The following is a 26,960-nucleotide window of genomic DNA, read 5'->3' as shown; positions in this document are numbered from 1 at the left end:
GAGATGAGGTTTTGCTACGTTGGCCAGGCTGGTCTCGAACTCCTGAGCTCAGATGATCTGCCCACCTCGGCCTCCGAAAGTGCTAGGATTACAGGTATGAGCCACCGCGCCCAGCCAATGAACTTTTTACTGAGGAATTCCAACTAATAAATGAAGAAGAAATAAGAGAATTTTAAAATCACCTTTTTGCAACCCCTCATAGAATAACTGAATCAGACAAAACATCTGTGGATCAAACTGTCAGTTGAAAGGTTGATGGGGAAACTTACAAGAGAGAGGTCAGGCTATGGCTATCTGAACCCACTGCTCAATCACAGCTTGAGTCAGAGAGGGACAAGCAGACAGTGCAGGTACAATAGGAAGCACTTAGGAAGGACTCTTGCTCCTCCAAAATGGAATGTGAATCCAATCAAACCTTCAGAGGTTTGATAACTAAAATACAAGGGATGGAGGAAGAAATTAAATGACACTGACAAAGCAGAGTGACAAATCCAGAAAGTGGGACATTCTACAGGACAAATAACCCTGTTTCTGCATAGATGGCATTTAAAAAAAGAACAAAAAAGGGAAGAGGAGGTGGACTATTGTAGATTAAGCGATTTAAGAGACATCGAAATGCAATGTGAGTCAAATGTGGTGGCACATGCCTGTAATCCTAGCTACTTGGCTAAGGCAGGAGAGAATGCATGAGTCCAGGAGTTAGAGACCAGCCTGGACAACAGTGAGACCCTGTCTGCACAAAAAGAAAAAGTAAAGCCAATGTGTAGATTCTTTTTGGATCCTGATTCAAACAAATCATCTATAAATACTTTTGAGACATTTGATGTAATTTGGATAATGACGGTATTAGATGATGACACAGAGTTTTTTGGGTCTGCATTGGCATTATGGTTATATATCCAAACATTCATTTTATTATTTTTATTTATTTATTTATTTATTTTGAGATGGAGTCTCACTCTGCGTCCAGGCTAGAGTGCAGGGGCACCATCTCGGCTCACTGCAACCTCTGCCTCCTGGATTCATGCAATTCTCCTGCCTCATCCTCCTGAGTAGCTGGGAATACAGGTACCCGCCACCATGCCCAACTAATTTTTATATTTTTAGTAGAGACGGGGTTTCTGCAATTTTTTTTTAATTTTTATTTTTTAGTAGAGACAGGGTTTTGCCATGTTGGCTAGGCTGGTCTTGAACTCCTGACCTCAGGTGATCCACCTGCCTCGGCCTCCCAAAGTACTGGGATTACAGGCTTGAGTCAGGCGCCCGGTCAAAACTTCATTTTAAAGAATGAGATGCATACTTAATAATGTAAGGGAGAATGTCATGAGGTCTGGGATTTGCTTTAAAATACTTCAGCAAAAAAAAGGAAAAGAAAAAAGGAACAGAAGCCAATGTGGCAACATCTTGGTAACTGTTGGAACTGGACGTTGGGTACATGGGGTTCATTGAACTATTTTCTCTACTTTTGTGTGTTTTTACAAATGTCTCAACAAAAAAAATAAATATTATATTACTGATCACAAATTCTGGATAAAATATTACAAAATTATACCATGCCTTGACAGATACTGGGATTACTCTACTGCTTCCATCAGATAGAATAAATTATCCCAACATTTCTTAGAGAAACAGTTAAAAGTAAAACAAACCTCTAACTGCAAATGAATGTGGCCCTCAGCCTACAGTCTTTAACTGTCTTTTTTTTTTTTTTTTTGAGGCGGAGTCTTGCTTTGCACCCAGGCTGGAGTGCAGTGCTGGCTGGAGTGCAGTGGTGTGGTCTCAACTCACTGCAACCTCCATCTCTTGGGTTCAAGCGATTCTCCTGCCTCAGCCTCCCAAGTAGCTGGGATTACAGGCACCTGCCACCATGCCTGGCTAGTTTTTGTATTTTTAGTAGAGACGGGGTTTCACGATGATGGCCAGGCTGGTCTGGAACTCCTGACCTCATGATCCGCCCGCCTTGGCCTCCCAAACTGATGGGATTACAGGCGTGAGCCACCACGCCCAGCCTTTTAACTTTCTTAACATCTCATCTAGGCACTGCATTTTCCTTCCACATGGAGGAAAGCAAGGGCTCTCCCACTCACCTGCAGGCTACCCAGATTCTTTTCATAAGCATCTGCCTGGGGAACATTTTCTTACATAATTTGCCATAGGAAGTGCTCACTTCCCTGTCAGGCTAGCCGGGACTGGATTCCCATCTGTATTTCACACACTTGCACCCTATTTCATGGAGGATAGTATCCTACCCCATGTTAGAAATATAAAACAACATGGATTTTTTTTTTTTCTTTTCAGACGGAGTCTCACTCTGTCACCGAGGCTGGTGTGCAGTGGTGTCATCTCAGCTCACTGCAACCTCTGCCTCCTGGTTCAAGCGATTCTCCTGCCTCAGTCACCTGAGTAGCTGGGATGATAGGTGCATGCCAACACGCCCAGCAATTTTTGTATTTTTAGTAGAGATGGGATTTCACCATATTGGCCAGGCTGGTCTTGAACTCCTGTCCTTGTGATCCGCCCACCTCGGCCTCCCAAAGTGCTGGGATTATGGGTGTGAGCCACCGCGCTTGGCTGAGTGTGGATTATAAGACATCTTATAGGCTGAATGCGGTGGCTCAAGCCTGTAATCCCAGAACTTTGAGAGAACATGGCCGGCGGATTGCTTGAGCTCAGCAGTTTGAGACCAACCTAGGCAACATAGTGAGACTTTGTCTCTACTAAAAATTAAAAACATCAGCCGGCCGGCACCATGGCTCACACTTGTAATCCCAACACTTTGGGAGGTTGAGGCAGGCGGATCACCTGAGGCCAGGAGTTCAAGACCAGCCTGGCCATCATGGTGAAACCCCGTCTCTACTAAAAATACAAAAATTAGCCGGCCATGGTGGTGGGCACCTGTAATCCCAGCTACTTGGGTGGCTGAGGCAAGAGAATCGTTTGAACCTGGGGGGCAGAGGTTGCAGTGAGCTGAGATTGCGCCATTGTACTCCAGCCTGGGGGACAAGAATGAGTCTTGTCTCAAAAAAAAAATCAGCTGGGGCCGGGCGCGGTGGCTCAAGCCTGTAATCCTAGCACTTTGGGAGGCTGAGACGGGCAGATCACGAGGTCAGGAGATCGAGACCATCCTGGCTAACACGGTGAAACCCCGTCTCTACTAAAAAATACAAAAAACTAGCCAGGCGAGGTGGCGGGTGTCTGTAGTCCCAGCTACTCAGGAGGCTGAGGCAGGACAATGGCGTAAACCTGGGAGGCAGAGTTTGCAGTGAGCTGAGATCTGGCCACTGCACTCCAGCCTGGGCGACAGAGCGAGACTCCGTCTCAAAAAAAAAAAAAAAAAAAAAAAAAAATCAGCTGGGCATGGTGGCACATACCTGTAGTCCCTACTTCCTACTTGGTGGGCCGAGGTGGGAGGATCACTTGAGCCCAGGAGATCGAAGCTACAGTGAGCTCTGATAGTGCCACTGCACTCCAGCTGGGGTGACAGAGAGATCTTATCTCAAAAATAAAAAATATTGCCAGGCGCGGTGGCTCACGCCTGTAATCCCAACACTTTGGGAGGCTGAGGCGGGTGGATCACAAGGTCAGGAGTTCGAGACCAGCCTGACCAACATGGTGAAACCCTGTCTCTACCAAAAATACAAAAATTAGCTTGGCATGGTGGTAGGTGCCTGTAATCTCATCTACTCAGGAGGCTGAGGCAGGAGAATCGCTTTAACCCGGGAGGTGGAGGTTGCAGTGAGCCAAGATCGCGCCACTGCACTCCAGCCTGGGTGACAGAGTGAGACTCCATCTCAAAGAAAAAAAAAAAAAAAATATCTTATGGCGCTCCCTTCATACTCATTACACCTGTGAAGATCAACCTGTTTCTCAGTGATAAGAAGAAATGTAGGCTGGGTGCGGTGGCTCATAGCTGTAACCTCAGCACTTTGGGAAGCTGAGGCATGAGGATTGCTTAAGCACAGGAGTTCCATACCAGCCTGGGCAACATAGCACAACCTTGTCTCTACTAAAAGTAAACATAAAAAAAATTAACCAGGAATGATGTCACCCACCTGTAGTCCCAACTAATCCAGAGGCTGAGATGTGAGGATCACTTGAGCCCAGGAGGTCGAGGCTTCAGTGAGCCGTGATTGTGCAACTGCACTCCAGCCTGGGTGACGACGAGCCCTGTCTCAAAAAAAGCAACAACAAAAAAAGAGGGAATGTCAAAAGGAAAAGAGGATTTGATTTGCCAAAGTCAGATTTTCACAGGCAATATGCACGTCAGCTCTCTCCCCAGAACTCACCCAGGCTCACAAGGATACATGAGGAAAACAGACATGAAGATGTACATTGACAGAACCAGAGACTCTACAAATATTCATTATCCTTCATTAAAAATTTTAAGTTACAAACATTTTGATTGATAAATAATCAATGGGGGTGGTGCACCTAGTCCTTACTCTGAAACCAAATATCCTGCCATCTGGGGACTTTCACCAGCCCTCTTGAAAGCGGTTATCCTACCCCAACACCAAAGAGGAGGCTCAACCTTCCCCAGTTCCCTGAGTTCACATTGATTCAATTCTACAGCTCACTAGCCCTGTCCAAGACAGGACCAATCTATGTCCTGGGAGGGAGGGCAGAGAGGGTGGTGGGGCCACACTTGGCCACATGGGAAGGATGTGGGCAGGACTTTTTTGTGGGAGAGGACGCCTGGCTTTTAGTCCTAAAGGAAGTGATTTCCCTGGTAAAGGGAAGGTGATTTTGCCAAGACTGGAGTCTAAATGAAGATGGAACTGTCTTTCAGACATCTCCAGCAGACCTTCTACAGACCCGTGGTCCTGAAGGCAGAGTCCTGGGCCTAATACCCCTGTGGCAGTGGCACAGCTCAGAGCGTCCCATAGACACTGATTTTGGCCATGGAGATGCTCTCTGTGTAGTGGTTCCGGCCTTTCTCATACAGGACATAGAGCTGAGGGGCCTGCTCTTCTCCATCCATGGTGCCCTCCAGGGTTGCCAGGGATGAGTAGCCGCTGGGGCCTGGCCATAGCTGGACTGTCTCTTTCCGCCATGAGGTACCATTGCTGAAGCTCCAACGCAGGGTCAGGTTCACTCCTGGGGAGAGCAGGAGAGTCAGGGAGGGAGGGTCTCCACCCAGGCCTTATCTAGACACAGGGCTCTCCCTGCTGACCCCACCCATGAGGCACTCACGGAACTCTGGATGTGCTGGGTTGGAGAAGAAGACAATGCCGGAGCTGGTGACTACAGCTCCTGCAGCTACCACGGGGTCCACGAGCTCAGGGTCGAAGGTCACATCACGGGGCCTCAGTGTATCACACGCATCATAGCTACGGAGGACAATCCGGCAGTGGCAGTGGTAGTTGTTCTGGTTTCGGGCATTGATGACGACTGAGCCATCTGGGAGCTCATAGGGCTGAGGGGAGAGGACAGGACCTCAGGGAGGGAACAGGCAAAATGCCCTGTCCCTGAGGGGAGCAAGGGTGTGTGGCACTGAGCTGAGCAGTCAGACCCTGGGTCTGTGTGCGAAATGATGCTCTGGAGGGCAGGGAGGGTCAAGTGGGTAGGGAACATCTCATGGACTCCTGACCTGGCATTCATCAGGATTGAAATCATTTTCCCGCTTGGGCTGACCGTAGGGGATGCCGCTGACCCCACTCCCATAGCGCCAGGAGGCACCATGATCGTCGCTGAGGAGACAGAAGACTCCGTCCCGCTCCAGCGTCCCATGGCCACACACAATGAGGCGTCCCTTCCGTGGCTCCCGCTGTTTCTGTGGGAAAGGGAACTGGGTGTCACAGAAGGAGACTCTAGAGGCTCAGAGGCAGGAACAGGAAACCCCCCACTTCCCAAATGCAATCACATGTATGGTCCCCTTCAGTTTGGCCCTTGTTCACTGAGGGTTCCAGTTGGATCCCATAACACACACCCTGTTTGAATTAAGAAGCTCTCCCAGGGTGTACAGCTGGACATGTGCACCGGGGGCCCGGCCACAGGGTGCACGAGAGCTTAAGCCCAACCTGTGCTCACCTGCCAAGCTGTGCACCCCGGCACAGGCTTGTGTCTGTCCAAAGAGGCTGTGCCTTTTTCCACTTTGCATGAGGGTATTGCATGGACTAGCACAGTCCTGTTGACAATGCCAAATGGGAAGCCAATGGCAAAGTTCCCTCTACTCCTGATGGTGTGTTCCTTTCAGGCTGCCCTGTCTTTCAAGGAATCCCACCCAAGCCAGAAAATCTGACTTCAGAGAATCTTCCCCTTGGAAAGGAGTCCACTTGGGGGTATCCCTCAGACTCTCCACAAGGCAGCCCCCTCCACCTATCTCCTAGGACAGAGACCTGAATACCAGAGCCCGGTCCAGGGGCAAACACTTCAGTGCCAATATCCAGGGAGAGATTCCGGGGTGTGCTCCAGGAAACACCATCATCCTTGCTCCAAACCAACATGGTAGAGGCCACCTGGCAGCCGGCCTTGTGAGCACAAAGGGAGTAGAAAAGAAATACCACTCCTGTCTCAACATCGCTCACCACCGCCCCAAGGTTCAGCCCATCGGGGACATCCCCGTCATTGACAATGAACGCTGTAGGAGACCATGTGCTGCCTGAAAAAAGTGGAGGAAGAAACCCAGAGTGAGCACTCCACAGGTACCCTTTCTACCACTTCCCATTAATTTCCCACCTCCTGCTAGGGACCCCAGGCCTTCTGACAGCCCCAGGGTGCAATCCAACACTTGCACTATCTATAACTCTTATCCTGTTTTATTTTTCTCCATTGCATTTATCACCTTGCAACACACAAAAAAGTTTACTCGTTTATTATGCTTGTCTGTCTCCTTCCAACAGAATTTAAGTCCTGTGAGGGCAGAGGTTTTTGTTTTGTTGGTGGCTATATTCGTTAAACCTAAAATAGTGCCTGGTATAGGTATATAGTAGGTACCCAATAAATGTTTGCTGAGTGAATGTCCAACTCCTTGGTGATCCCAATTTCCAGATCACTGTCCTAGACACTTGCCCTTGTTAGTTTCTCCCTACCCCTCAGGGACCCAGGCAACCAACCCTCTAAGTTCCCCTATCCTCAGGGCCCTTGGGCCCATTGGGCTGCCTACTCATCCGACCTAGCACCGGCTCTTTCACCCAGGCATCTTTATACCCTGGTCCATGGACCTCCTCAGGGCGATGAACTTGGCCCCCTCATCGGATGAGGACATTTTCCTTGCCTCAGCAAAGGCGAGGAGAGTGCCCCGCGGAGTGGCTGTGATAAGTGGGATGCGGAAAGTGTCCACTGAGCCGATCTGTCTCCCGCTCACCCACAGCAGTTGCTCCATGGTCACCAGCGGCTGCACCTGTCATGGGAGAAGGAAGGGTCAACAAATACAACCTTGTCTTGGGGGTTTTAGGAACTCAGGTTCCGATGGGAGAGGGAGGATCTAATGGGGATCCCGAGTAGGGGCTGGGGTCCCAGAATAAGAAAGAGGAACACGAAGGAGAATTTGGAGCGAAGCTAGCGGTTCGGAGCAGGGGAGGGTATACGAGAGGAGAAGGAGCCTTCAGGGAGGGATGGGGACCCCAAAAGAGGAAGGGGCTCGAATGAGGAGGAAGACGGGGACCCGGAGAGGGAGCGGTTGGAGGAAACGGGGTCTGGGAGAAAGAAAAGGGTCCTGTCGCGGAAAGGCGGTTCAGCCGCCCGCGTCCCGGGGGACACTAGGTGTCGATCACCTGCGTGGTGATCGGGTCGGGGATACGGCTACGTGACGGGTGACTCACCAGACCGAAGTCGTTCTCAGCCCTGGACCAGGAGTCTGCCAGAGACAACAGCAGCAGGAAGATCTTGGCAAACACCCGAACCCTACAGCTTCCCCAGAAGCCCAGAATCCGCGGCCCCCAGCGTCTGCCCCGGAGCGCCGTGCCGGGTCGCTCCCCAGTCATCTCTCCCCGCAACTGCCGTGACTCCAGCAGCTAGACGCCACAGGGTCGAGAGTCAGCTGACCCGGACCCTTTAAAGCGCAGATGTCACCCTTAAGCCCGCCCCCGTCTGGAGGCCCCACCGCGCTTCCAGGACTCTAATTGGCCTTCAAGCAGCACATCTTCTCCCACGTGATCACGCAGCGCCTCGAAGCTTGCCCTTCCGATTGGCCCTCTTGGAGGCCCGGAGCGCGTGACTCGAACGGGAAGCGGACTGGCTGGGGCGAAGAAGGGACCTGCACCATCCGTATTGGGCTTTTTCATTGGCCGCGGCACCAGGACGCGTCACAGGGGCGGGCCGATTTTAAAGAGCCGGGCGCGGAAAAAAAAAGGCCGCCAGTACAGATTTACAGAGAAAACAAAATATCTTTAATAAAATTTTTTGTTTGTTTGTTTTGTTTTGGAGACGGAGTCTGTCACCCAGGTTGGAGTGCAGTGGCGCGATCTCGGCTCACTGCAACCTCTGCCTCCCGGGTTCAAGCGATTCTCCTGCCTCAACCTCCTGAGTAGCTGGGATGACAGGTGCATGCCGCCACGCTCGGCTAATTTTTGCATTTTTAGTAGAGACGGGGGTTTCAACATGTTGGCCAGGCTGGTCTCGAACTCCTGACTCAGGTGATCCGCCCGCCTCGGCATCCCAAAGTGTTGGATTACAGGCGTGAGCCACCGCGCCTGGCGTAAAACCTTTTTTTACTACAAAATGGAGACCTGTAAGGCAAAGTGAGGCTGCACTGCTGGACGGTGGGGGTGGGGTGCAGTCTTGGATCTGGGCCGGAACTCTCACTTCTTCCTCTTCTTGTTGTCCGGGGGAGCCTCGTTCTTCTTGCCCAGAATCTTTAGAAGGCTCTTGGACATGTAGTAGGGCCGGTCCAGGGAGCCGTCGTTCCGCTCCAGGTCTTCAACTAAGCCGCAACAGAGACGGGTTAGAGCGGACCCTGGGGCCGGGAAATCGGGGACTGGGAGGCAAGAGGCCTGCCGGGTTTGGAATCCAAGCTGCACTACCACCCCTACCCCCGGGCAGGTTATGTAATCTCAGTTTCCTCATGTGAACTGGGGTCGGGAATATTATATTGCATAGAGTGATGATAAGAATTAGCAGGAAAATGCGTGTCAGTCGCTAAGGAGGAGCCTGGCAAACCCTGAATGGATGCATGCTGTAGATTAAGAAAATCCCCTGCCGCTACAGCCACCTGCTGGGAAGTCTCTCTAATGGCTTTTTTTTTCTTTTTTTTAACCTTTTTTTTTTTTCTTTTTTCTTTCTTTTTTTTTTTTTTTTTTTTTTTTGAGATGGAGCCTTGCCCTGTCGCCCAGGCTGGAGTGCAGTGGCACAATCTCGGCTCGCTGCAACCGCCGCCTCCTGAGTTCAAGCGATTCTCCTGCTTCAGCCTCCCAGGTGGCTGGGATTACAGGCGCCCGCCACCACGCCCAGCTAATTTTTTGTATTTTTAGTAGAGAGGGGTTTCACCATGTTGGCCAGGCTGGTCTCGAACTCCTGACCTCAGAGTGATCTGCCCACCTCGGCCTCCCAAAGTGCTGGGATTACAGGAGTGAGCCACCGCGCCCGGCCTCTAATGGCTAACTTCTACCCGAGATTTCCTAGGGAAGACAGCAGAGACCTCTCCATCAGAATACTCCTTCTTTGGAGAGCCTACTGGCCTGGGGGCTCACTCTCTCCCTTCTTCCCTAAACTCCTGGCCTCAGGATGTCACAAGAAGCTCCCTCTGGTTCGTTTAGCTCACGAAGGAACTGTTTCTAGAAGCACCACATCTCCAAAAAAATGCTTGAATGGCTCAGTACTTTGAGGTTGGGGACAGGTGGCTGGGGGTGTCACTCACGGAAGCAGAGGAAGAGCGTATCCACACACATGCCGAAAACGCTGAAGAAGCCGCTGGCGATGACGTAGGCCCCCATGATGGAGGTCTGGAAGACACACGACCCGTTGGGGTTATAGGGTTCCTTTGGGGAGTTGGGGGTGGAGCGGCAGAGAGGGGAGTCACTCACCATGATGGGCAGCCAGTAATAGTTGAGATGGGGGCTCTTAAAGTCTCTACCCAGTCCCTGGATGCGACCGGAGAAAAAAAAGAAGGACAGGACCCCTGTGGAATAATTCTGGGGGTTAGTGCTGCTCCTCTGAGGCCACCTCTTCAGCTGCCCAGCACACCTACCCTCTGTCCCCACAGCTCCTGGTCCCTTACCAACGCCTCCGACCACCAGCAGCTTCCCAAAGAACAGCAGCAGGTCTGTGACTTTATCCAGGACGACCACCCTGTGCCAGAAGTTAGGGGAGGTTGAGGGTGAGAAGCCTGGCAATGCTGAGAGTAAAACTGGCTTCGTAATTTGTGGGGACTGGTGCAAAACGAAATTTGTTCACATTTCAAGATGGCAAGAGCAGAGCACTAAACCAAGTCTAGGGCCCGGATGAGCACAGCATGCCCATGAAGCCAGCCTTGCGTGGGAGATCAGACGAGGGAGCCACAAAGGGAGTGGGGAACAGCCTAACCTGACAATGTTTCGCATGAGTAGTGTGAAGGCATTTTTGGCTGAGACACAGAAATTCTTCCCGTAGATGGCGATCTGAGCGAGGTGGAAAGGTCAGAGTTACCAAGGTGAGCTGCCTGGACCAGGATAGGGGTGTCTAGACCAAAGGGCACCAGGACAAAGGGTTGCTTGCAGTGTGGCTCACCATGATGTATGCATTGCGGTTTAGGAACTTGATAAATTTTTCCAGACACCAGAGGCAGCACTTGAAACAGCACATGATGCAGCGGGCTACAGGGTTCTGCACTCCTGGGAGCGAGGAAAGCTCATGTTTGGTAACTGGCCTCTTATAGCCCCTCCCTAATGGCCTTCCCCAGCTCCTGACTCCTACTCTGACTCCAGGCTCACCTCTCAGCTTGTGGTCAATATACTCCAAGATGACCCGGGCTATCTGCACAAGGGTCAGGATGAGGGCTCCAAATGCCAACGACCCAGTGTGGTAACTGCAGAGGGTGTCATGCAGTCAGAGACGGCTCCAGGACCCCTGGGGCCCCCGTGCTTACAATGACCAGGCCCCTGCCCCATCCTTACCGGAGTGTGCGGATGAAGGCAGAGATTAGGGGGAAGGTAGGGATATCCTGGGGCTTGTGGAAGGCCCAGTAGAAAGAGGCAAAGGCTCCGGCCAGGACGCACTGGCCCAGGGCCAGTACCCAGTTAAGGGTCCAGAAGAGCCCCAGGACCCCATAGATTTGCAGGTTGAAGAGAGAACGTTGGACTAGGCCTTTGGATGAGTAGCCCTGGAAGACGCACATCAGCCCTGGGCACGAGGAGTTCACAGGCTGGTCCTGGGAGGGTAGACGGAGATAGAGTAGGCTCAGGCTTCGGGCACCTCAGTATGGAGCCTGGGCGTCCCATTCCCAGTAGCTTCTGTCCCTCCCAAAGTTGACAGGTGGGAAGTAGCAGCTTCTCTGAACTGCGGGAGTCAAGTTCTGTCTGAGGGTTCCATCTCTAGGCTCAAACTCAGTTTGGTCTGCCTATAGCATAAGCATAATCAGCTCCCTCAGTCTCAATCACAGGGGAAGGCACTCACTCAGCATTCCTCTTCCAGAGCAGCCTCTGCAACGTCTACCAAAACCCTTTCCAGCAGATAGAGCAGGCTGGGTATTTGATGATATTAAGGAATTATTGTTAATTTTGTGAGATGTGATAATGATATAGTGGCTATGCTTTTAAACAGTTCTTATCTGTTGAGATCCATCCCGATGTATGTACAGGTGAAATGGCATGATGTCCAGAATTTGCCTTAAAAGTCTCCAGAAAAAAAAATTAACAAGGTGGGCATGGTGGCTCAAGACTGTAATCTCAGCCCTTTGGGAGGCCGAAGCGGGCGTATCACCTGAGGTCAGGAGTTCAAGACTAGCTTCGCCAACATGGTGAAACCGCATCTCTACTGAAAATACAAAAAATTAGCCGGGCATGGTGGCAGACGCCTATAATCCCACCTATTCAGGAGGCTGAGGCAGGAGAATCGCTTGAACCTAGGTGGCAAAGGTTGCAGTGAGCCGAGATCACGCCACTGCATTCCAGCCTGGGAGACGAGAAAAACTCCGTCTCAAAAAAATATATATATATATCTATAATATATATATATGGGTGAGGATATAGATGAAATAAGAATAGTAGAAAGTTGAGGGTTGTGGAATCTGGGTACAGGGACTGACTCTGCTATCATCTCTACTTTTGCATATATTTCAAAATTCCCATAATAAAGAGTAAAAAGTCACAAATTAAAAAACAACCTTTTATAGCAAATATAACCAAGAAAAATTTTTTTTGAGACAGGGTCTCAGTCTGTTGCCCAGAATGGAGTGCAGTGGCTCAATCTCAGCTCACTGCAACCTCTGCCTCCCCCGTTCAAGCAATGCTCCTGCCTCAACCTCCCGAGTAGCTGGGACTGCAGGTGTGCGCCACCATGCCTGGCTAATCAAAAAATCTTTTTTTTTTCTTTTTTGAGATGGAGTCTCACTCTATCACCATATTGGCCAGGCTGGTCTCGAACTCCGGACCTCATGATCCACCTGCCTCAGCCTCCCAAAGTGCTGGGATTACAAGCGTGAGCCACCGTGCCCGGCCTTCTGTCAGTCTTTACTGCTAGATCACAAGCAAGTTGAAAACAACACTCATGTCATACCCAGCACAGTTGCGCACGCCTGTAATCCCAACACTTCTGGAGGCTGAAGCAGGCAAATTGCTTGAGCCCAGTTGTTCGAGACCAGCCTGGGCAACATAGTGAAACCCCATCTCTTAAAAAAAAAAAAATTAGCCGGGCATGGTGGCACTCGTTTGTAGTCCCGGCTACTTGGGAGACTGAGGTGAGAAGATCACTTGAGCCTGGGAGACAAGGCTGCAGTGAGCCATGATCGCATAACTGCACTTCAGCCTGGGTAACAGCCTTTTTTTTCGTTAAAAAAGAAAAAGAACCACATCATTTTGGGCTTTGTCTACCCAGTGGCCTGGCACATAGTGGGTCCTCTGTACATGTAAATAAACCTCCCCCTTTTTTTTTTTTTTTTTTTGAGATGGAGAGTCTCACTGCCCAGCCTGGAGTGCAATGGCGTGATCTCAGCTCACTGCAACCTCCGCTTCCCGGGTTCAAGCAATTCTTCTGCCTCAGCCTCCTAAGTAGCTGGGGTTACAGGTGCCTGCTACCACGCCCTTCTAATTTTTGTACTTTTAGTAGAGGCAGGGTTTCGCCATGTTGGCCAGACTGGTCTCAAGCTCCTGATCTCAGGCGATCCGCCTGCCTCGGCCTCCCAAAGTGCTGGGAATACAGGCGTGAGCCATCGCGCCCGGCCAAACCTCCCCTTTTTAATAGGAGTGAGGCTAATGCCTGCAGCACAGCTCATGTTTCCAGCTCAGACGAGGTGAAGACATGGCAGGTTTGAGAAGAGTAAATTCCCAGCAACCCAGCGCCACTCCCGGGAAACCTCGGAGAGAGTTTTGGAAGCAGCTTCTCTCCCGGGTTCCCCCCCAGGGAGTCCCACCTAGCTACTACCTAGGGCTCTGTGTTCCAAGGGAGGAAGACTTAACAATACAATACACTCCAACCTGTTATTGAGCTCTTATCAGGTGCCAGGCATAGTACTAAGCACTTTATGTGCCCAAAGTAATTTCATCTTCTCAGCCACCCCAGGGATGGCTATTATAATTGTCCCTATCTTACAGAGCAGTGGGGCATGTGGCGGCTCACTCTTATAATCCCAGTACTTTGGGAGGTTAAGCCAGAATATCGCTTGGGTACCTGACTACATCGGGGCAACCCCAGGAGATCAAGACCAGCCTGGGCAACACAGCAAGACCTTGCCTCTACAAAAAGCTTAAAATTAGCCTGGCGTGGCTGGGCACAGTGGTCACGCCTGTAATCCCAGCACTTTGGGAGGCCAAGGTGGGTGGATCATGAGGTCAGGAGATCGAGACCATCCTGGCTAATACGGTGAAACCCTGTCTCTACTAAAAAATTCAAAAATTAGCCAGGCGTGGTGGCGGGTACCTGCAGTCCCAGCTACTCGGGAGGCTGAGGCAGGAGAATGGCGGGAACCCGGGAGGCGGAGCTTGCAGTGAGCTGAGATTGCGCCACTGCACTCCAGCCTGGGCGACAGAGCGAGACTCCATCTCAAAAAAAAAAAAAAAAAAAATTAGCCTGGCGTGGTGTCACATGCTAGTAGTCCCAGCTACTCAGGAGACTGAGGTGGGAGGATTGCTTGAGCCTGGGGGATGGAGGTTGCAGTGAGCTGAGATTGCACTGCTGTACTCCAGCCTGGGCAACAGAGCGAGACCCTGTCTTAAAACAAACAAACAAACAGACAGGAGTAGGCTGAGACTCAGAGGGTGAAGTGGGTTGATGGTCCTTAAGTCAGAGGAATGTCCTGGGGAGGGGTGGAGTAAGTCCTGGTATCCAGGGCTGTCTCTCCCAGCCTCAGTTTCCCTCCCCACATGATGGACGGCTCAACAGGAATACAAGGTATTCTGGGAACTGGTTTCTTCTAGTGCTGCTGGGAGTTGGGTGTGTGACCTTGAATGAGTTTATTGCCCTCTGTGGTCTCAGTCTTCTCTGTACAATGAGGAATGTGGTCCCTACGGCCCCTCAGCCCTACCAGTCCTGCCTCCATGTCCCCCGCTTTCTCTTACCATGGGGTTGCATGATGTATTTATTGACACTTTCTCACAGCCGGGGGAGCTGATGTTGGATGCCCAGAGCACATACTGGGGTTGCCCTGATGTAGCCAGGTACCCAGAGGGGAGTCAAGGAAAGCCTGGTCACACGAGGTCTCCACAGACCACTCACTCCTTAGGGACCTGTTCCTAGGTGCTTGTGCAGATCTTTTGCTGCACAGAGAGGACTGAAATTCAGCCTGTGTGTACCCTTTCAACTCTGTTCAGGCACAGTGCTGCTGTGTCTGCCCAGAGAAAGGGGCACCTCTTCCAGTGACACCAAGGCACTGTAAGGGGCAAGTATTGCTTTGTTTTCCATCACCCCCCAGGACTCCAAGAGTGGCTGGCTGCGTGGGCAGAGGATACAGAGCAGTCATGGCCCAGTAGGCAATGCAGATGAGGAGGAGGACAAAGGTGACCAGCGGGTAGAACATGGTAGACATCATCTGTCCCACAGCCCTGCAGGGAAACAAGAGCTGTTCACTGTCACTGCCCCAGCTGTCCATCTTCTCAAGGGGCTGACCCCATCTCTGCCCTCGCTGGGGCCTGCCCCACTCCCCCAGGGTGGGACCAACAGGGGCAGTGACATTGTCTTTCATATCTGTGTCCTCAGGGCCTGGTGCAGGGCTAGGCACACTGTAGGTGCTCACTGGATAAACAGAACTGAATAAATCAGGCTCACAGGACCCTTAGAGGAAACTAGAGTCACAGAGAAACCATCTGGGGCAGCTTCAGGTGGAGTAAGGGAAGATCACCCCCAAGTGTGATCCCTTGGCAGGTATGTGTGGCAGTTCCTGCTCAGGAGCAAGCTGCTGCCTCTCCTGGCCTGGATTCCTGCCATTCCACTCAGCCACCACCACTCCCACCAACCCCTCTAGAAGGCCTATGTCATGTTCCAGGCACTCATTTAATCCTCACGACAACCCTGGAAGGCAGGAACTATTGTTACCCCCATTTTACAGATGGGGAAGCAGAGGCTTAGAGAGGCAAAGCCACAGCAGTGTTCACCACTGTGCTATTCCTCCCTTCTCCTCTGAGGCTCCCTGCCACCTCTCTAGCACCCCCCGTCCTGGGTCCATGCTGTCCTCAGCCCCATGTCCCTCCCAGGCAGGCCCTAACTTGCTGGCCTCCTTCAGGAGGGCGATGGCAATACGAATCCGCTGCCGCAGGAAGATGAGCACCAGCAGCAGGATGGCTTCAAGCACCGCCAGCACGATCACTGCAGGGGACGGGCAGACAGACCTAGGTCAGGGCCAGGGCTGGGGCCGGGCATGGCCCAGGGCAGTCCTTGGGCAGCTGGTGGCTTGGGGGTGGGCAGGACACTCACGGGCGGCCAGCCAGGTCTCCTGCACGCTCTGGTAGGCACTGAGGTTGGTGGTGAAACCCAGCTGGGAGATGGAGGCGCCCTTGTCCCGCAGCACTCGGTACTCCTCCCAGCAGTAGTAGATGCCGTATGCCAGCACGCCCAGGACCCCCAGGATCAGCACCAGCACCAGGGGCCCAGCCACCAGGCGCAGAAGCAAGATAAACAGTAGGCTCAAGAGCAGAGCCACTCCCAGGGCTCTGTAGGCAGGGTGAGGACAGTGAGGTTCGGCCCTAGTCCCTCAAATCTTTCCCCTTTCAGAGACTCCCCCTGCCTTTCCACACACCACCCAACATCCCCAGATTAGGCCTCTTTCCCTTATAAATCCTGTTGGTTTTGGAATCCATTCTGAGCTCTGGCTCCTCCTCCTCTGTCCAAAGCCTGTGTTTCAGACATTGGGCGAGGGGATAGAGGATCAGGGAGGGAGAAGGCAAGGACACGAGAGAAGGGGAATCTGGTGACTCACACAAGAATCCAATACCAGGAGTGGGCAAAATCTTCAAAGATCTTAACACTGATGTCTCGGGCATTGAGGCTGTCAATAAGACCACTGTTGGGGAGACAGAGTCAGACGGGGCTGTGGGTGGAAGGGGTGTGGCCAGGATGTGGGGGAGGGAGGTGCCTACCTGATCCCCTGCGCTATGGTGGTGTCATTGGTGATCCCTGGGAGCTCCGGTAGAGTGACATTGGTCCATGGGAAGCAGCGCCCCAGAGCTAGAAGGGAGAGCCGGGCTGCTGGGTGGGGGGCCAGGAGCTCTGCCTGGAAGGTCTCTGGCCCCCTCCCAGTCCACAGTGCCCTTAGGGGAGGGAAGGGTGATGGGCTTTTCGTCCCTCAGTGGGCTGCTTTTGATTTCACAAATGGGCTTCTGCCCTGTGGAGCCCAGTCCATCCCCTGCCTCCCCTCCCTGTCGCTGCCTTGGTTTGGACCCTCCTCTCCGCTGGCCTCAGCTCTTAGAACACCCTGTCAGCCTTCCATCCGCCCTCCACCCGAGTGGAGTGCCAGGGAGACCGTGGCACAGCCTGGACTTCGTCACTCCAGGGCTCTGGGTCCCTTTGTGACTCAGACATCTCCAGAGGCTCTGCCCCAGAGACAGCGTCCGCACTCCCTGGCCAGCCTTCCAGGCTCTGCTGTCCAAATCCAGCCCATGTTCCCTTCTACTCTATACCTTTGCTCTTACTGTGCCTCTCTCTCAGGGCTCTCTTTCCACCAGAAATCCCATCCATGACTCCCTGTTCAAATCCAGCTGCATCTCACCTCCTCCAGGAAGCCTTCTGACCTTATCCCTACCTCCTTTGGCACCTGTTATGTGCCTATGGAGCCACTTACTGCCATCCTTGCAAAGCAGGCTTGCTTTGTTATTTATTTATTTATTTGTCAGGGTCTGGCTTTGTCACCCAGGCTAGAGTGCAGGTGCATGATCATAGTTTACTGCAACATCAAACTCCTGGGCTCAAGCGATCCTCCCCACGTAGCCTCCCAAGCAACTGGGACTGCAGATGCACACCACCACACTTGGCTACTTTTAAAGTTTTTTCTACAGATGGGGTTTTGCTATGTTGCCCAGGCTGGCCTTGAACTCCTGGGCTCAAGCAATCCTCCCACCTCAGCCCCCCAAAGTGTTGGGATTACAGGTGTGAGTCACCTCATTTAGCCTATTTATTTTTTTAGAGACAGGGTCTCTGACTCTATTGCCCAGGCTGGAGTGCAGTGGCATAATCATAGCTCACTGTGACCTCAAACTCCAGGACTCAAGTGATCCTCCTGCCTTAGCCTCCTAAACAGTTGGGACTACAGGCGTGAGCCACCGCACCTCACTGTCATTTACATTCTAAAGATGAGGAAACAAGGTTCAGAGAGGTTGCCTAGTTGGGTCAAGACCATAGTGCTGGAAAGTGCTAGAATTTATATTCAGATCTACGTGACTTTGAAGCATTCACTTGAGATACTCCTTATTGTACTTAAATTGATAACTGGATATCTTATCTTATGCTATAAATTGTTTTAAAAAATGGTTTTTTTTTTTGAGATGGAGTCTCACTGTTGCCCAGGCTGGAGTTCAGTTGTACCATCTTGGCTCACTGTAACCTCCACCTCTGGGTTCAAACGATTCTCCTGCCTCAACCTCCCGAGTAGCTGGGATTTCAGGTGCCCACCATCATGCCTGGCTAATTTTTGTATTTTTAGTAGAGACAGGGTTTCATCATGTTGGCCAGGCTAGTCTCGAACTCCTGACCTTGTGATCTGCCTGCCTTGGCCTCCCAAAGTGCTGGGATTACAGGTGTGAGCCACCACTCCCGGCCTAAAAATTTTTTTTTTTTTGAAACGGAGTCTCACTCTGTCACCAAGGCTAGAGTGCAGTGGTGTAATCTCGGCTCACTGCAACCTCTGCTTCCTGGTTTCAAGCAATTCTCCTGCCTCAGCCTCCCAAGTAGCTGGGATAATAGGTGCATGCCACCATGCCTAGCCAATTTTTGTATTTTTGGTAGAGATGGGGTTTTGCCATGTTGGCCAGGCTGGTCTCGAACTCCTGACCTCAGGTGATCTGCCTGCCTCAGCCTCCCAAAGTGCTAGGATTACAGGCGTGAGCCACCATGCCTCGCCTAAAAAAATGTTTTATATTAAAAATGACATTTGCAACTGTGTGTCAGGGCTCATGTCTGTAATCCCAGCACTTTGGGAGGCTGAGGTGGGAGGATTGCTTGAGTCCAGGAGTTCAAGACCAGCCTGGGCAACATAGCAAGACCTCATCTCTTAAAAAAAGAAAAAAAGACATTTGCTATTGGAAGGAAGAGCATACTGTAAAAGAAAAAAAGTTCAACTGTGATCCTACCACCCAGCCACGTTCACTTATAACATTTGAACAAATATCCTTCTAGCCTTTTCCCTGTGCATATATAAAAATAATAATTGTGCAGGCCGGGCATGGTGGCTTGTGCCTGTAATCTTAGCACTTTGGGAGGCCAAGGTGGGTGGATCACCAGGTCAGGAGTTCAAGACCAGCTTAGCCAAGATAGTGAAACCTTGTCTCCACTAAAAATACAAATTTAATAAATAAATTTAATAAATAAAATAAAAATAAAAATAAAAATTAGCCGGCCGTGGTGGCAGGCACCTTGTGCTGTAATTCCAGCTAGTCGGGAGGCCGAGGCAGGAAAATTGCTTGAACCTGGGAGGCGGGGGTTGCAGTGAGCCGAGATCACACCACTGCACTCCAGCCTGGGCGACAGAGGAAGACTCTGTCTAAAAAAAAAAAGTGTGTAGATTCACCTATGTATGTTTTCATGAGATTTTCATACAGTCTCTTTGTGAATAACTCTGATCTCTTCACCTAGAATGTAGCTGAAGCAGGGACCAGTTGTTATCCCTGCCTCTGTCCCCAGCATCTGGCACATAGTAGTTCCCCAAAACACTGATGGTCTGACTGCAAGGCCACATAACAGATAAAAATGAAGACCTGATGCTAATTCCAATTTTACCACCAACAAGCTATGTGACTTCATTCTCTCTGGGCCTGGTTTCTTTATTCAAGCAATGAAAACATTGGGCTAGGCTGGGCGTGGTGGCTCACACCTGTAATCCCAGCACTTTGGGAGGCCGATGCAGGTGGATCATGAGGTCAGGAGATTGAGACCATCCTGGCTAACATGGTGAAACCCTGTCTCTACTAAAAATACAAAAAAATTAGCCGGGCGTGGTGGCGGGCGCCTGTAGTTCCAGCTACTCAGGAGGCTGAGGCAGGAGAATGGTGTGAACCCGGGAGGAAGAGCTTGCAGTGAGCCAGAGGTTGCAGTGAGCTGAGATCATGCCACTGCACTCCAGCCTGGGCGACAGACCAAGACTCCGTCTCAAAAAAAAAAAAAAAAAAAAAAAGAAAACTTTGGACTAGATGATGTCTGAGGAAGGAATTTGTGCTTCTCACCTGGAGCAGAGGGGAGGAGGAAACTGGGGCAGAGTTCCTGTTGCAGGCTTGTGATCACCATCTGTGTCAGGAGTGAAAGGACAGACACACAGACACAGAGCAGGATGAAGAAGTGGGTCCCCTCACCACCACCATGGGGCTCAGCTTGTCCCACACGCCCCAGGAGAGCCAACCTGGTGATCATCTACCCAACTCCCCCTCCCACTTGCACCCACCCTGAGCCCTCCTGGGCGACAGTGATGAGGTTAGGGGCAATATTCACCATATTCCAGGGTACCCCTGGCAGACAAAAGTTCCTGTTTTTTGTATAGAAGACTTCCCCAACAGTCTGCGAGAACTGGTTTTTTCCCACAGTCCATGGGGCCTCTGGGCAGGAGGACACACACACCTGGGCACAGAGAGAATGCTAAGGGGCTGGAACCTGAGACCCTGGGTGAGATCTGGGGCAGAGGCAGGTCCCAGGCTCTGACCTGGGGCGTGGGGCACTGTAAGCCATTCTCAGCCACTGAGATGATGTTGGTGGACAGGATGCAGCTGAAGATGTTGAAGTACAGGAGATACGGCTTATCTCTGTGGGAGGGGAGGGACCGTGTGCATCAGGGCCTGGTCAGGTGTTGGGGGAGGGGAGGGACCACTAGGGTGATTTCTAAAGAATACAGTGGGCCCAGTCCAGCGTGGCCCAGACCAGTCACCCCCCAGCTCCTGGCCCTAGCTCAGCTGGGGAGGTAGGGAGACGCCTAGAAGATCTCTCAGGGTAAGTCAGCATTGCAGCAGCTGACAATGGCTCAGAGCATGAACTTGGAGCTCCATGACTTCATATCATCTTTATGATCTTGAGCAAGTCACTTGTTCTCGGTCTTGGTTCTACTCCATCTAAAAGAATAGTGGGCCAGACACAGTGGCTCACGCTTGTAATCCCAGCACTTTGGGAGGCCGAGGTGGGCAGATCATGAGGTCAGGAGATCGAGACCATCCTGTCCTGGCTGACACGGTGAAACCCCGTCTCTACTAAAAATACAAAAAAATTAGCCAGGCATGGTGGTGGGCGCTGGTAGTCCCAGCTACTTGGGAGGCTGAGGCAGGAGAAGGGTGTGAACCCGTGAGGCAGAGCTTGCAGTGAGCCGAGATCATGCCACTGCACTCCAGCCTGAGCGACAGAGTGAGACTACGTCTCAAAAAAAAAAAAAAAGAAAGAAAGAAAAGAATAGTGCCTACCTCATGAGATTTCAATGAGCGTGTGTGTGTAAAGTTTACTGCCTTCCTGGAACATAGTAAATGCTATACACATATTAGAGGTTTTATTACTTATTGGACATCTGCAGGTGAGGACTCTTGGCATTGTTTATGGAATTCTCCTTGAATTTCAGATAAGGAAATCAAAGCTTGAGTAACTTGCCCAAGGCCACGCAACCAAAAGTTGGTCCAGTTGGGGATCCAGACACCAGTCTCTGAACGGTAAAACTCATACACTTAACACGACTCTCCACTGCCTCCCATTCTGGGGGGACTCAAGAAGCTAACTGTCCAGCAGTGGTTCTCAACGTGACCTGGAGTGGTCAGATTCAGGGAGACCGAGGTGGGGTGGGGACAGCAGGGAATGGCTGTGGAAGAGCACGGACAGGTCTGGAGCCTGAGTTGGGGGTGGGGGTGTCTCCTGCCCACTCCACCTGACCTCGCTCCTGCCCTCCTCTTCTCGCCTTTGTACTCACTTGTTTTCCCCCATGCCACAGTAGGCCCCGGTAGAGTTCCTGGGGTAGAGGACTTGCCGCGGGTCTCCATACAACCAGGCTGCAGACAGAGGCACAGATGAGTCATTGGAGGGCAGGGACTTAGTGGGGCAATTATAAGAGTGGTCCCTCCCTGGGTTACTGTCCCTTGCCCACTGCCCCGGCTCTGAGCAGCTGGAAACTCACCCACAATCCCCACCACGATGTAACCTAGAATGAAGAGCAGGAAGAGGACGCAGCAGATGACATCTGTACAGCTTCTGAGGGAGAAATGGGAGGCTGAGCTAAGGAGACTTGGGGAGGTAGGGCTTATGGTCTGGAGGGGTCAAGGGTTAGAGAGTTGGGGGATGCTGCAGCGTGGGCATCAGTAGACTTTATTTTTATTTTTTATTGCTTTTATTTTTTTATTTTGAGACAGGGTCTCACTCTGTTACACAGACTGGAGTGCAGTGGCACGATCTTGACTCACTGCAACCTCTGCCTCCTGGGTTCAAGCGATTCTCCTGCCTTAGCCTCCCAAGTAGCTGGGATTACAGGTATGTGCCACTACTGCCCAGCTAAGTTTTAAAAAATATATTATTTTATTTAGAAAACCTAGCCAGGCACATTGGCTCATGACTGTAATCCCAGCTACTTAGGAGGCTAAGGCAGGGGAATCACTTGAGGCCAGGAGTTTGAGACCAGCCTGGGCAACATAATGAGATTCCCATCTCAGAGAAATTAGCCTGGTGTGATGGTGCGTGCCTGTAGTCCCAGCTACTCAGAAGGCTAGGGCGGGAGGATCACTTGAGCACAGGAGTTTGAGGCTGCGGTGAACCCCCATCTCCAAAACACAAAAAGAAAGAAAACTTTTTTCTGGGTGGGTAAACTTTCTTCTGAAGCAAAAGACAGGAAAGTACACAGCTCTCAAGGGCTCAGCGGGGTGAGTCCTCCCACCTGTGAAGCCCGCACTTAAGAAACAGAACATCCCCCGGGACTGGGAAGCCCTGGATGCCTGCTCCAGACACAACGATCCCCCCAGGGCCTGCTCCAGACACAACGATCCCCCCAGGGCACCACCCGCCTGGGGCAGGAGTTCGTCTTTTTCACAAGTTTCTTACTAATATTTTAGCAAATACAAAGCAGATATTGGATTCCACACCGCACCCACCACCCCTGCCAGCCCCCAGAGCAGTACCCCGAGCTCACCTGTTCTTGATGGGGCCTCGAAAGGAGGGGTCGTATTTGACTGGCTTCCCTGAGGGACATGGGAAGAGGTGTGGAGAGTGAGTCTCTCTCTGCATATCTTGTCCTGCTGAGTCCTCCTAGCCCCAGGATCCTACCCAGGCCTCAGGTGTTTGGAGGGAGATGGGCTAGAGCAGGACTTGCAGGAGGGGAAAACTGGGGAGTAGGAAAGGTAGGATCCAGGCCTGGTCAGCAGCTCAGCAGCTCCCTGGGAACTCCACCCAGGCGGCCACGGGGAGGGGAAGGAAGGCCTTTATAGTTTCCGGCTCACATCTCAAGGCAGTCAGTCTGGGAAATGGCCTTGGTCCCCTGCCCTACCCTCGCATGGTTCTCCTGAGTCTCCCTTTAGCTGGGATGTGGGACTCCCAGTGGCTCTCACACCCTCATTCTCACCCCTCTCTCCTCCCTAATCCCTTCCCGGGGACCACACAGACCCACAGTCCCCTCAGGGAGGTCATAGTTTCTTCCCACATCTGTCCCAGGCCCTGCCTTACACTCTGGCTCAAGGCTATGGGGAAAGAAACTGGAGACAAAGGTGTCAACCCCAGCAGGGCCTGGGGAGGGAAGCAGCCTTGTACATCCTCACTCCAGTGGGACCTCAGTCCTCTGGCCACAGTATGCTCCGGGCTCTGGGCCAGCAGTCAGAGTGACACCTGAGCCCGGCTACAGAGATTGCAGGCACGTCGAGTTCCTGGTCCTCCCTGAGTACACACACACGGAGGAGGAGGGCCGGGCAGTCAGGGTTCCTTATGGGCACTGAGGAGGGAGGGCCGAGGGTTGGGCAGGAGTCTGGGAAGGGGCGGGTGGGGTCTGCTCTCCCCAGGTGCCCTGGACTCTGTCCCTCCATGACTTATGGACAATGATTGACCTGAAGCCGCTCCAGGAAGTCTACTCGGGAGTCCTCACTGCCCACTCCCCTATGGCCCTAAGGGATTCGAGCCTCTCCTTGAGAAGGTCCCTCCTGTGGGTTCCTTCCCCTTCAGAGCAGAAACTCTGCAGGTGAGTCCCCAGCCTCGCTGCCCATGGGGATCTGGACGCCGGCCCCTAGCTCCTTCTCTCCTCAGAACCCCAGCCCCTTTTCCTCGCAGATTCTGGAAACAGGCTCCCTGCCGTTTCTCCCCTCAGGCCTCACCCTTCACGGGAACCCCAGGGGCCCTGTCTCTATTCCTCAAAGTACTCCAAGACCAGCTCCTGCTCCTAGCTCCTCACAGAGACCCCTAGGCAGGACCCCAGCCCCCTTTCCACAAAGACCTTCACCCCAACTCCTCACAGGGACGCCCAGCAGAACCCACTCCCTCTGCCACTTCTCCCGGAGAGCCTGGCAGGTGGAGGCCAGCCCACTCAGGGTCCCCTGACTCCTTAAGGGAGCCGGCAGGCTACAAGCAGCTTTCCCCATCAGGGACCCAGACTCCAGGCTGAACCTCCTCCTCCTTACAGGGACCCTAGCCTCACCCAGGCTCTGCAGCACAGTACACTCCCAGCCTCCAGCCCCATTCTGCTCAGGGCCCCAACCTGCCACCTTTCATCTCGGCTTTGTTTCCTAAGGCCCTGCCCTTAGGGACCCAGAGTCCAAGCCTGAAATCTCTCCCTCCTCCCAAGGACCTCAGCCCCAACTCCTCAGAAGCACCTAGCTTCACTCCCCACGGGCTCTCCAGCAACAGCCCCAGCCCCCAAGCCCCATCCTCCTCCCAGGATCCTGACTCCCTCCCTCCATGGCTCCCGGTTCCCAGGCCCTCCCCTCAGGGACACAGGACTCTCCTTAGTTCCTCTACCTGGAGCCAGCCCTAGCCACCATTCCCGTAGCACCCGTCCTCCCCTCCCTCCACAGGGTCCTGGGCCTTGCCCGGGTCTCACCATAGGCTTCATCATCCTTGTCCCGCTGTTTTCCCCCCATGGTTCAGTCTCCAGAGTGATTGGAGCCCTGGAGACCTGGCGACTCACCTGCTGCCTGTCCCGCCCTCCTACACGTCACAGCCCCACCCCCGCCTGTGGTCCCCGACACACTCTAGTTCCTTCTTCTCAACTTTTGCCCAGTGGGTTGGGGAGCTGGAGCCTGGGACTGGGGCTCAGGGCTATTTCCCGGGGGCACTAGGACCACAGTGAACGACCTGGCATGCTCTGATAAGAAAACACTTTATAATCTCACAAGCTACCGTAACTGCCGTACACTCACAACACGCTCCCGCCAAAGATTAAAGTGTGGAAATTGGACCTGTATTTTTTTTTTTTTGAGATGGAGTTTCACTCTTGTTGCCCAGGCTGGAGTGCAGTGGCTTGATCTTGGCTCACCGCAACCTCTGCCTCCTGCATTCAGCGTTTCTGCCTCAGCCTCTCGAGTAGCTGGGATTACAGGTGCCCGTCACCACGCCCAGCAAGTTTTTTTGTATTTTGAGTATAGATGGGGTTTCACCATGTTGGCCAGGCTGGTCTTGAACTCCTGACCTCAGGTTTCTCCTGCCTCAGCCTCCCAAAGTGCTGGGATTATAGGCGTGCGCCACTGCGCCTGGGAAATGGGATCTTCATAGTGGGCCCCCACAACCCCCCACCTCCCCGCCCCACACTGGGCAGCCGTCACAGCAGCCACACCCATCCAGCCTGCTTCCCATCCTCTTCTGGCCCTTGGACCCACATTCCCTCCAGCAGAGTGTGCTTTCTCCCCACCCCAACACAAAAATAGTTTATTACCAAACCCAACATTTATTGAGAACAAAAGGAACCAGTTGGCATAGAGGCCCGACTTCAATTCATCAAACTTCAACTGAGGATGGGAACAGGGGGGTGGCCAGCCCTGAAGTTGCCCTCCCAGGGAGGAACCAGCTCTGGGAGGGAGGGGCTGTCAGACCTCCAGGGCCTGGCTGGGATCTCTGGTCAGGAATGTGTGAAGGGGTGGTAGGGAGAAAAGATGGCAGCACCCCCAGGCAAGGGCTGCGAGCAGCTGGTGGCAGAGGAGGCGGCTGAGCTGTGGCCGTCCATGCTGGGGAGGGAGGGTGTGGTCCGTTCTCATGTGTTGACAGGGGGCAAGGAGCCGAGCTCGGGCAGCAGCTCAGGGTGTGGGTCCAGGCGGGCCAGACGGCTCTGCTCCAGGGCAATGGCTTCGGCTGAGTGCTTGCACTTCTCAGAGCCACACTGGCAGGTGAAATACTTGCTTTTGATGTCCCAGAAGCGGTCGCCATAGTCAAACCTGTCAGAGGAAAACAGGAGCTTGTGGGAGCTGGACCCAGCCACCAAGAGCCCACCCGGAAGACCCTGTGGATCCTACTCCCTAAGAGGGACCCCGCATCCAACCTATCTTCCCCAGATGGGATCTGAGCCCTTGTCTGTTCTATGGACGTGCAGCATCAGTGCTGCCTGGGGACTTGTTAGAAAGGCAGAATGCTGGGTCCCATTCCAGGCCTCCTGATTCAGAATCTCGCTGGGAGGCGCAGGACTGTTTCACCAAGTCTCACCAGATACTTATGTACACTGAAGTCTGAGAAGCTCTGCACTGCTCCAAGCCTGGACACCAGGTACACGCCAGCCTTCAGGTCCCAGGTTTGCTGCATCTCCCACCCTCTGGCAGAGCCCCTAGAGACCCCTAGAGTCTCACCCTAGCTCCTCCCCAGTCCGGATGTCTCGGGAACTGAAGAAGGCGATGCGTGGAAATCGCAGGTCTTGGTGCAGCATGAAGACCCGGACGGGAATGATGTTGGGGTCACACAGGTGGTTGATGAAGCGGCTGATGTTGCCATAGTAACGGGCATCAATGCAATACACCTCTCCATCCTGGGGTGGGGGGACGGCACTCTTCACATCTCCCCCCGCCCTGCTTCCCTGATCGCCCTCCCCACCCACTGACTCCCCAGTCCCTCATCCCCAGGTTTCCATTTACTGACTTCCCAGGAGCTCCTGAAAGCCAGCCCTGGGGAGCAGCAGGATAAGGGGGGTCTCCTGCTCACCTTGTTGTCCAAGTCGAAGAGGTAAGAATCATCCTCTCTCACATCAGCCTCAGCATCAGAGATCAGCTCCCCGACATACCTGTGGGACAGGAATCCATGGTTCTGAAGGTGAGTGTGGGCTATTAGGAGGCAGCTTAGGC

At 52.6% G+C, this 26,960-nt stretch overlaps 3 protein-coding genes and 2 long non-coding RNA genes across 29 annotated transcripts in view; 2 read left to right on the top strand and 3 right to left on the bottom strand.

Annotated features, from left to right (window-relative positions):
• Positions 1-2,277: 2,277 nt before the first annotated feature.
• LOC144340470 (uncharacterized) lies at positions 2,278-4,354 on the top strand. Its single transcript, XR_013416594.1, has 2 exons — positions 2,278-2,783; positions 3,692-4,354. It is a non-coding gene; the product is annotated as an uncharacterized LOC144340470 (long non-coding RNA).
• Positions 4,355-4,359: 5 nt separating this feature from the next.
• Positions 4,360-8,009, bottom strand: NEU1 (neuraminidase 1). 2 transcript variants are annotated; one of them, NM_001266298.1, is given in 6 exon segments: positions 4,376-5,097; positions 5,194-5,416; positions 5,591-5,773; positions 6,339-6,601; positions 7,150-7,342; positions 7,764-8,009. In NM_001266298.1, coding segments are annotated over 6 exon segments (1,251 nt in total). In that variant the 5' UTR covers positions 7,926-8,009; the 3' UTR covers positions 4,376-4,870.
• Positions 8,010-8,307: 298 nt separating this feature from the next.
• SLC44A4 (solute carrier family 44 member 4) lies at positions 8,308-24,850 on the bottom strand. Of its 3 annotated transcripts, none has more exons than XM_015136013.3 (21): positions 24,740-24,850; positions 22,850-22,898; positions 21,848-21,921; positions 21,644-21,722; positions 20,405-20,504; positions 20,197-20,322; positions 19,935-19,995; positions 16,641-16,728; positions 16,481-16,564; positions 15,979-16,214; positions 15,771-15,870; positions 15,018-15,110; positions 14,628-14,730; positions 11,031-11,284; positions 10,848-10,942; positions 10,645-10,748; positions 10,462-10,535; positions 10,157-10,227; positions 9,963-10,057; positions 9,797-9,881; positions 8,308-8,863 (listed from the first exon to the last, which is right to left on the bottom strand). In XM_015136013.3, the coding sequence occupies exons 1-21, from the start codon at positions 24,777-24,779 to the stop codon at positions 8,742-8,744; spliced, it is 2,133 nt and encodes a 710-aa protein (XP_014991499.3). In that variant the 5' UTR covers positions 24,780-24,850; the 3' UTR covers positions 8,308-8,741. The 3 variants fall into 3 exon arrangements, with proteins under 3 accessions (XP_014991499.3, XP_077856514.1, XP_077856513.1); XM_078000388.1 differs by lacking the exon at positions 24,740-24,850 and adding an exon at positions 23,382-23,406; XM_078000387.1 differs by lacking the exon at positions 20,197-20,322.
• Positions 23,745-26,960, top strand: part of LOC144340468 (uncharacterized) — a 4,195-nt gene continuing 979 nt past the window's right edge. The window contains exons 1-3 of the long non-coding RNA XR_013416590.1: positions 23,745-23,884; positions 26,277-26,584; positions 26,765-26,928. This is a non-coding gene — a long non-coding RNA (uncharacterized LOC144340468). The remainder of the gene's footprint in view (positions 23,885-26,276; positions 26,585-26,764; positions 26,929-26,960) is intronic.
• EHMT2 (euchromatic histone lysine methyltransferase 2) overlaps positions 25,563-26,960 on the bottom strand; it is an 18,660-nt gene continuing 17,262 nt past the window's right edge. For 19 of the 22 annotated variants that reach the window (XR_013416581.1, XM_015136005.3, XM_015136008.3 and 16 more), the window contains 3 exons: positions 26,821-26,899; positions 26,472-26,647; positions 25,563-26,066 (listed from right to left, as the gene is read on the bottom strand). Coding sequence is in view for 19 of the 22 variants with exons in the window: in XM_015136005.3 (XP_014991491.3) it covers positions 25,886-26,066; positions 26,472-26,647; positions 26,821-26,899 (436 nt within the window). In the remaining 3 variants the exon portion in view is untranslated. Of the gene's footprint in view, positions 26,097-26,434; positions 26,753-26,820; positions 26,940-26,960 lie in introns of all 22 variants that reach the window. The other 3 variants (XR_013416582.1, XM_078000358.1, XR_013416583.1) reach the window with 3 other exon arrangements.

The sequence above is a fragment of the Macaca mulatta genome, chromosome 4 (assembly GCF_049350105.2).
Source record: "Macaca mulatta isolate MMU2019108-1 chromosome 4, T2T-MMU8v2.0, whole genome shotgun sequence".
Classification (NCBI taxonomy): Eukaryota; Metazoa; Chordata; class Mammalia; order Primates; family Cercopithecidae; genus Macaca; species Macaca mulatta.
This window is presented reverse-complemented; position numbering and strand designations above follow the sequence as displayed.

Excerpts from the sequence above, each read along its gene's own strand:
- NEU1 (XM_028846845.2), bottom strand. The coding sequence starts at position 7,925 with ATGACTGGGGAGCGACCCGGCACGGCGCTCCGGGGCAGACGCTGGGGG. Across the intron at positions 5,774-7,216 it reads CTCTCCTCGCCTTTGCTGAG|AAACAGCGGGAGCCACGGAA; the intron begins GCAAGGAAAATG and ends CCTTTCCCACAG. Across the intron at positions 5,098-5,193 it reads CCCAGCACATCCAGAGTTCC|GAGTGAACCTGACCCTGCGT; the intron begins GTGAGTGCCTCA and ends TGCTCTCCCCAG.
- SLC44A4 (XM_015136013.3), bottom strand. The coding sequence starts at position 24,779 with ATGGGGGGAAAACAGCGGGACAAGGATGATGAAGCCTATG. Across the intron at positions 21,922-22,849 it reads CGAGGCCCCATCAAGAACAG|AAGCTGTACAGATGTCATCT; the intron begins GTGAGCTCGGGG and ends TTTCTCCCTCAG. Across the intron at positions 16,729-19,934 it reads CCTCCTCCCCTCTGCTCCAG|CTCTGGGGCGCTGCTTCCCA; the intron begins GTGAGAAGCACA and ends TCTCCCTTCTAG.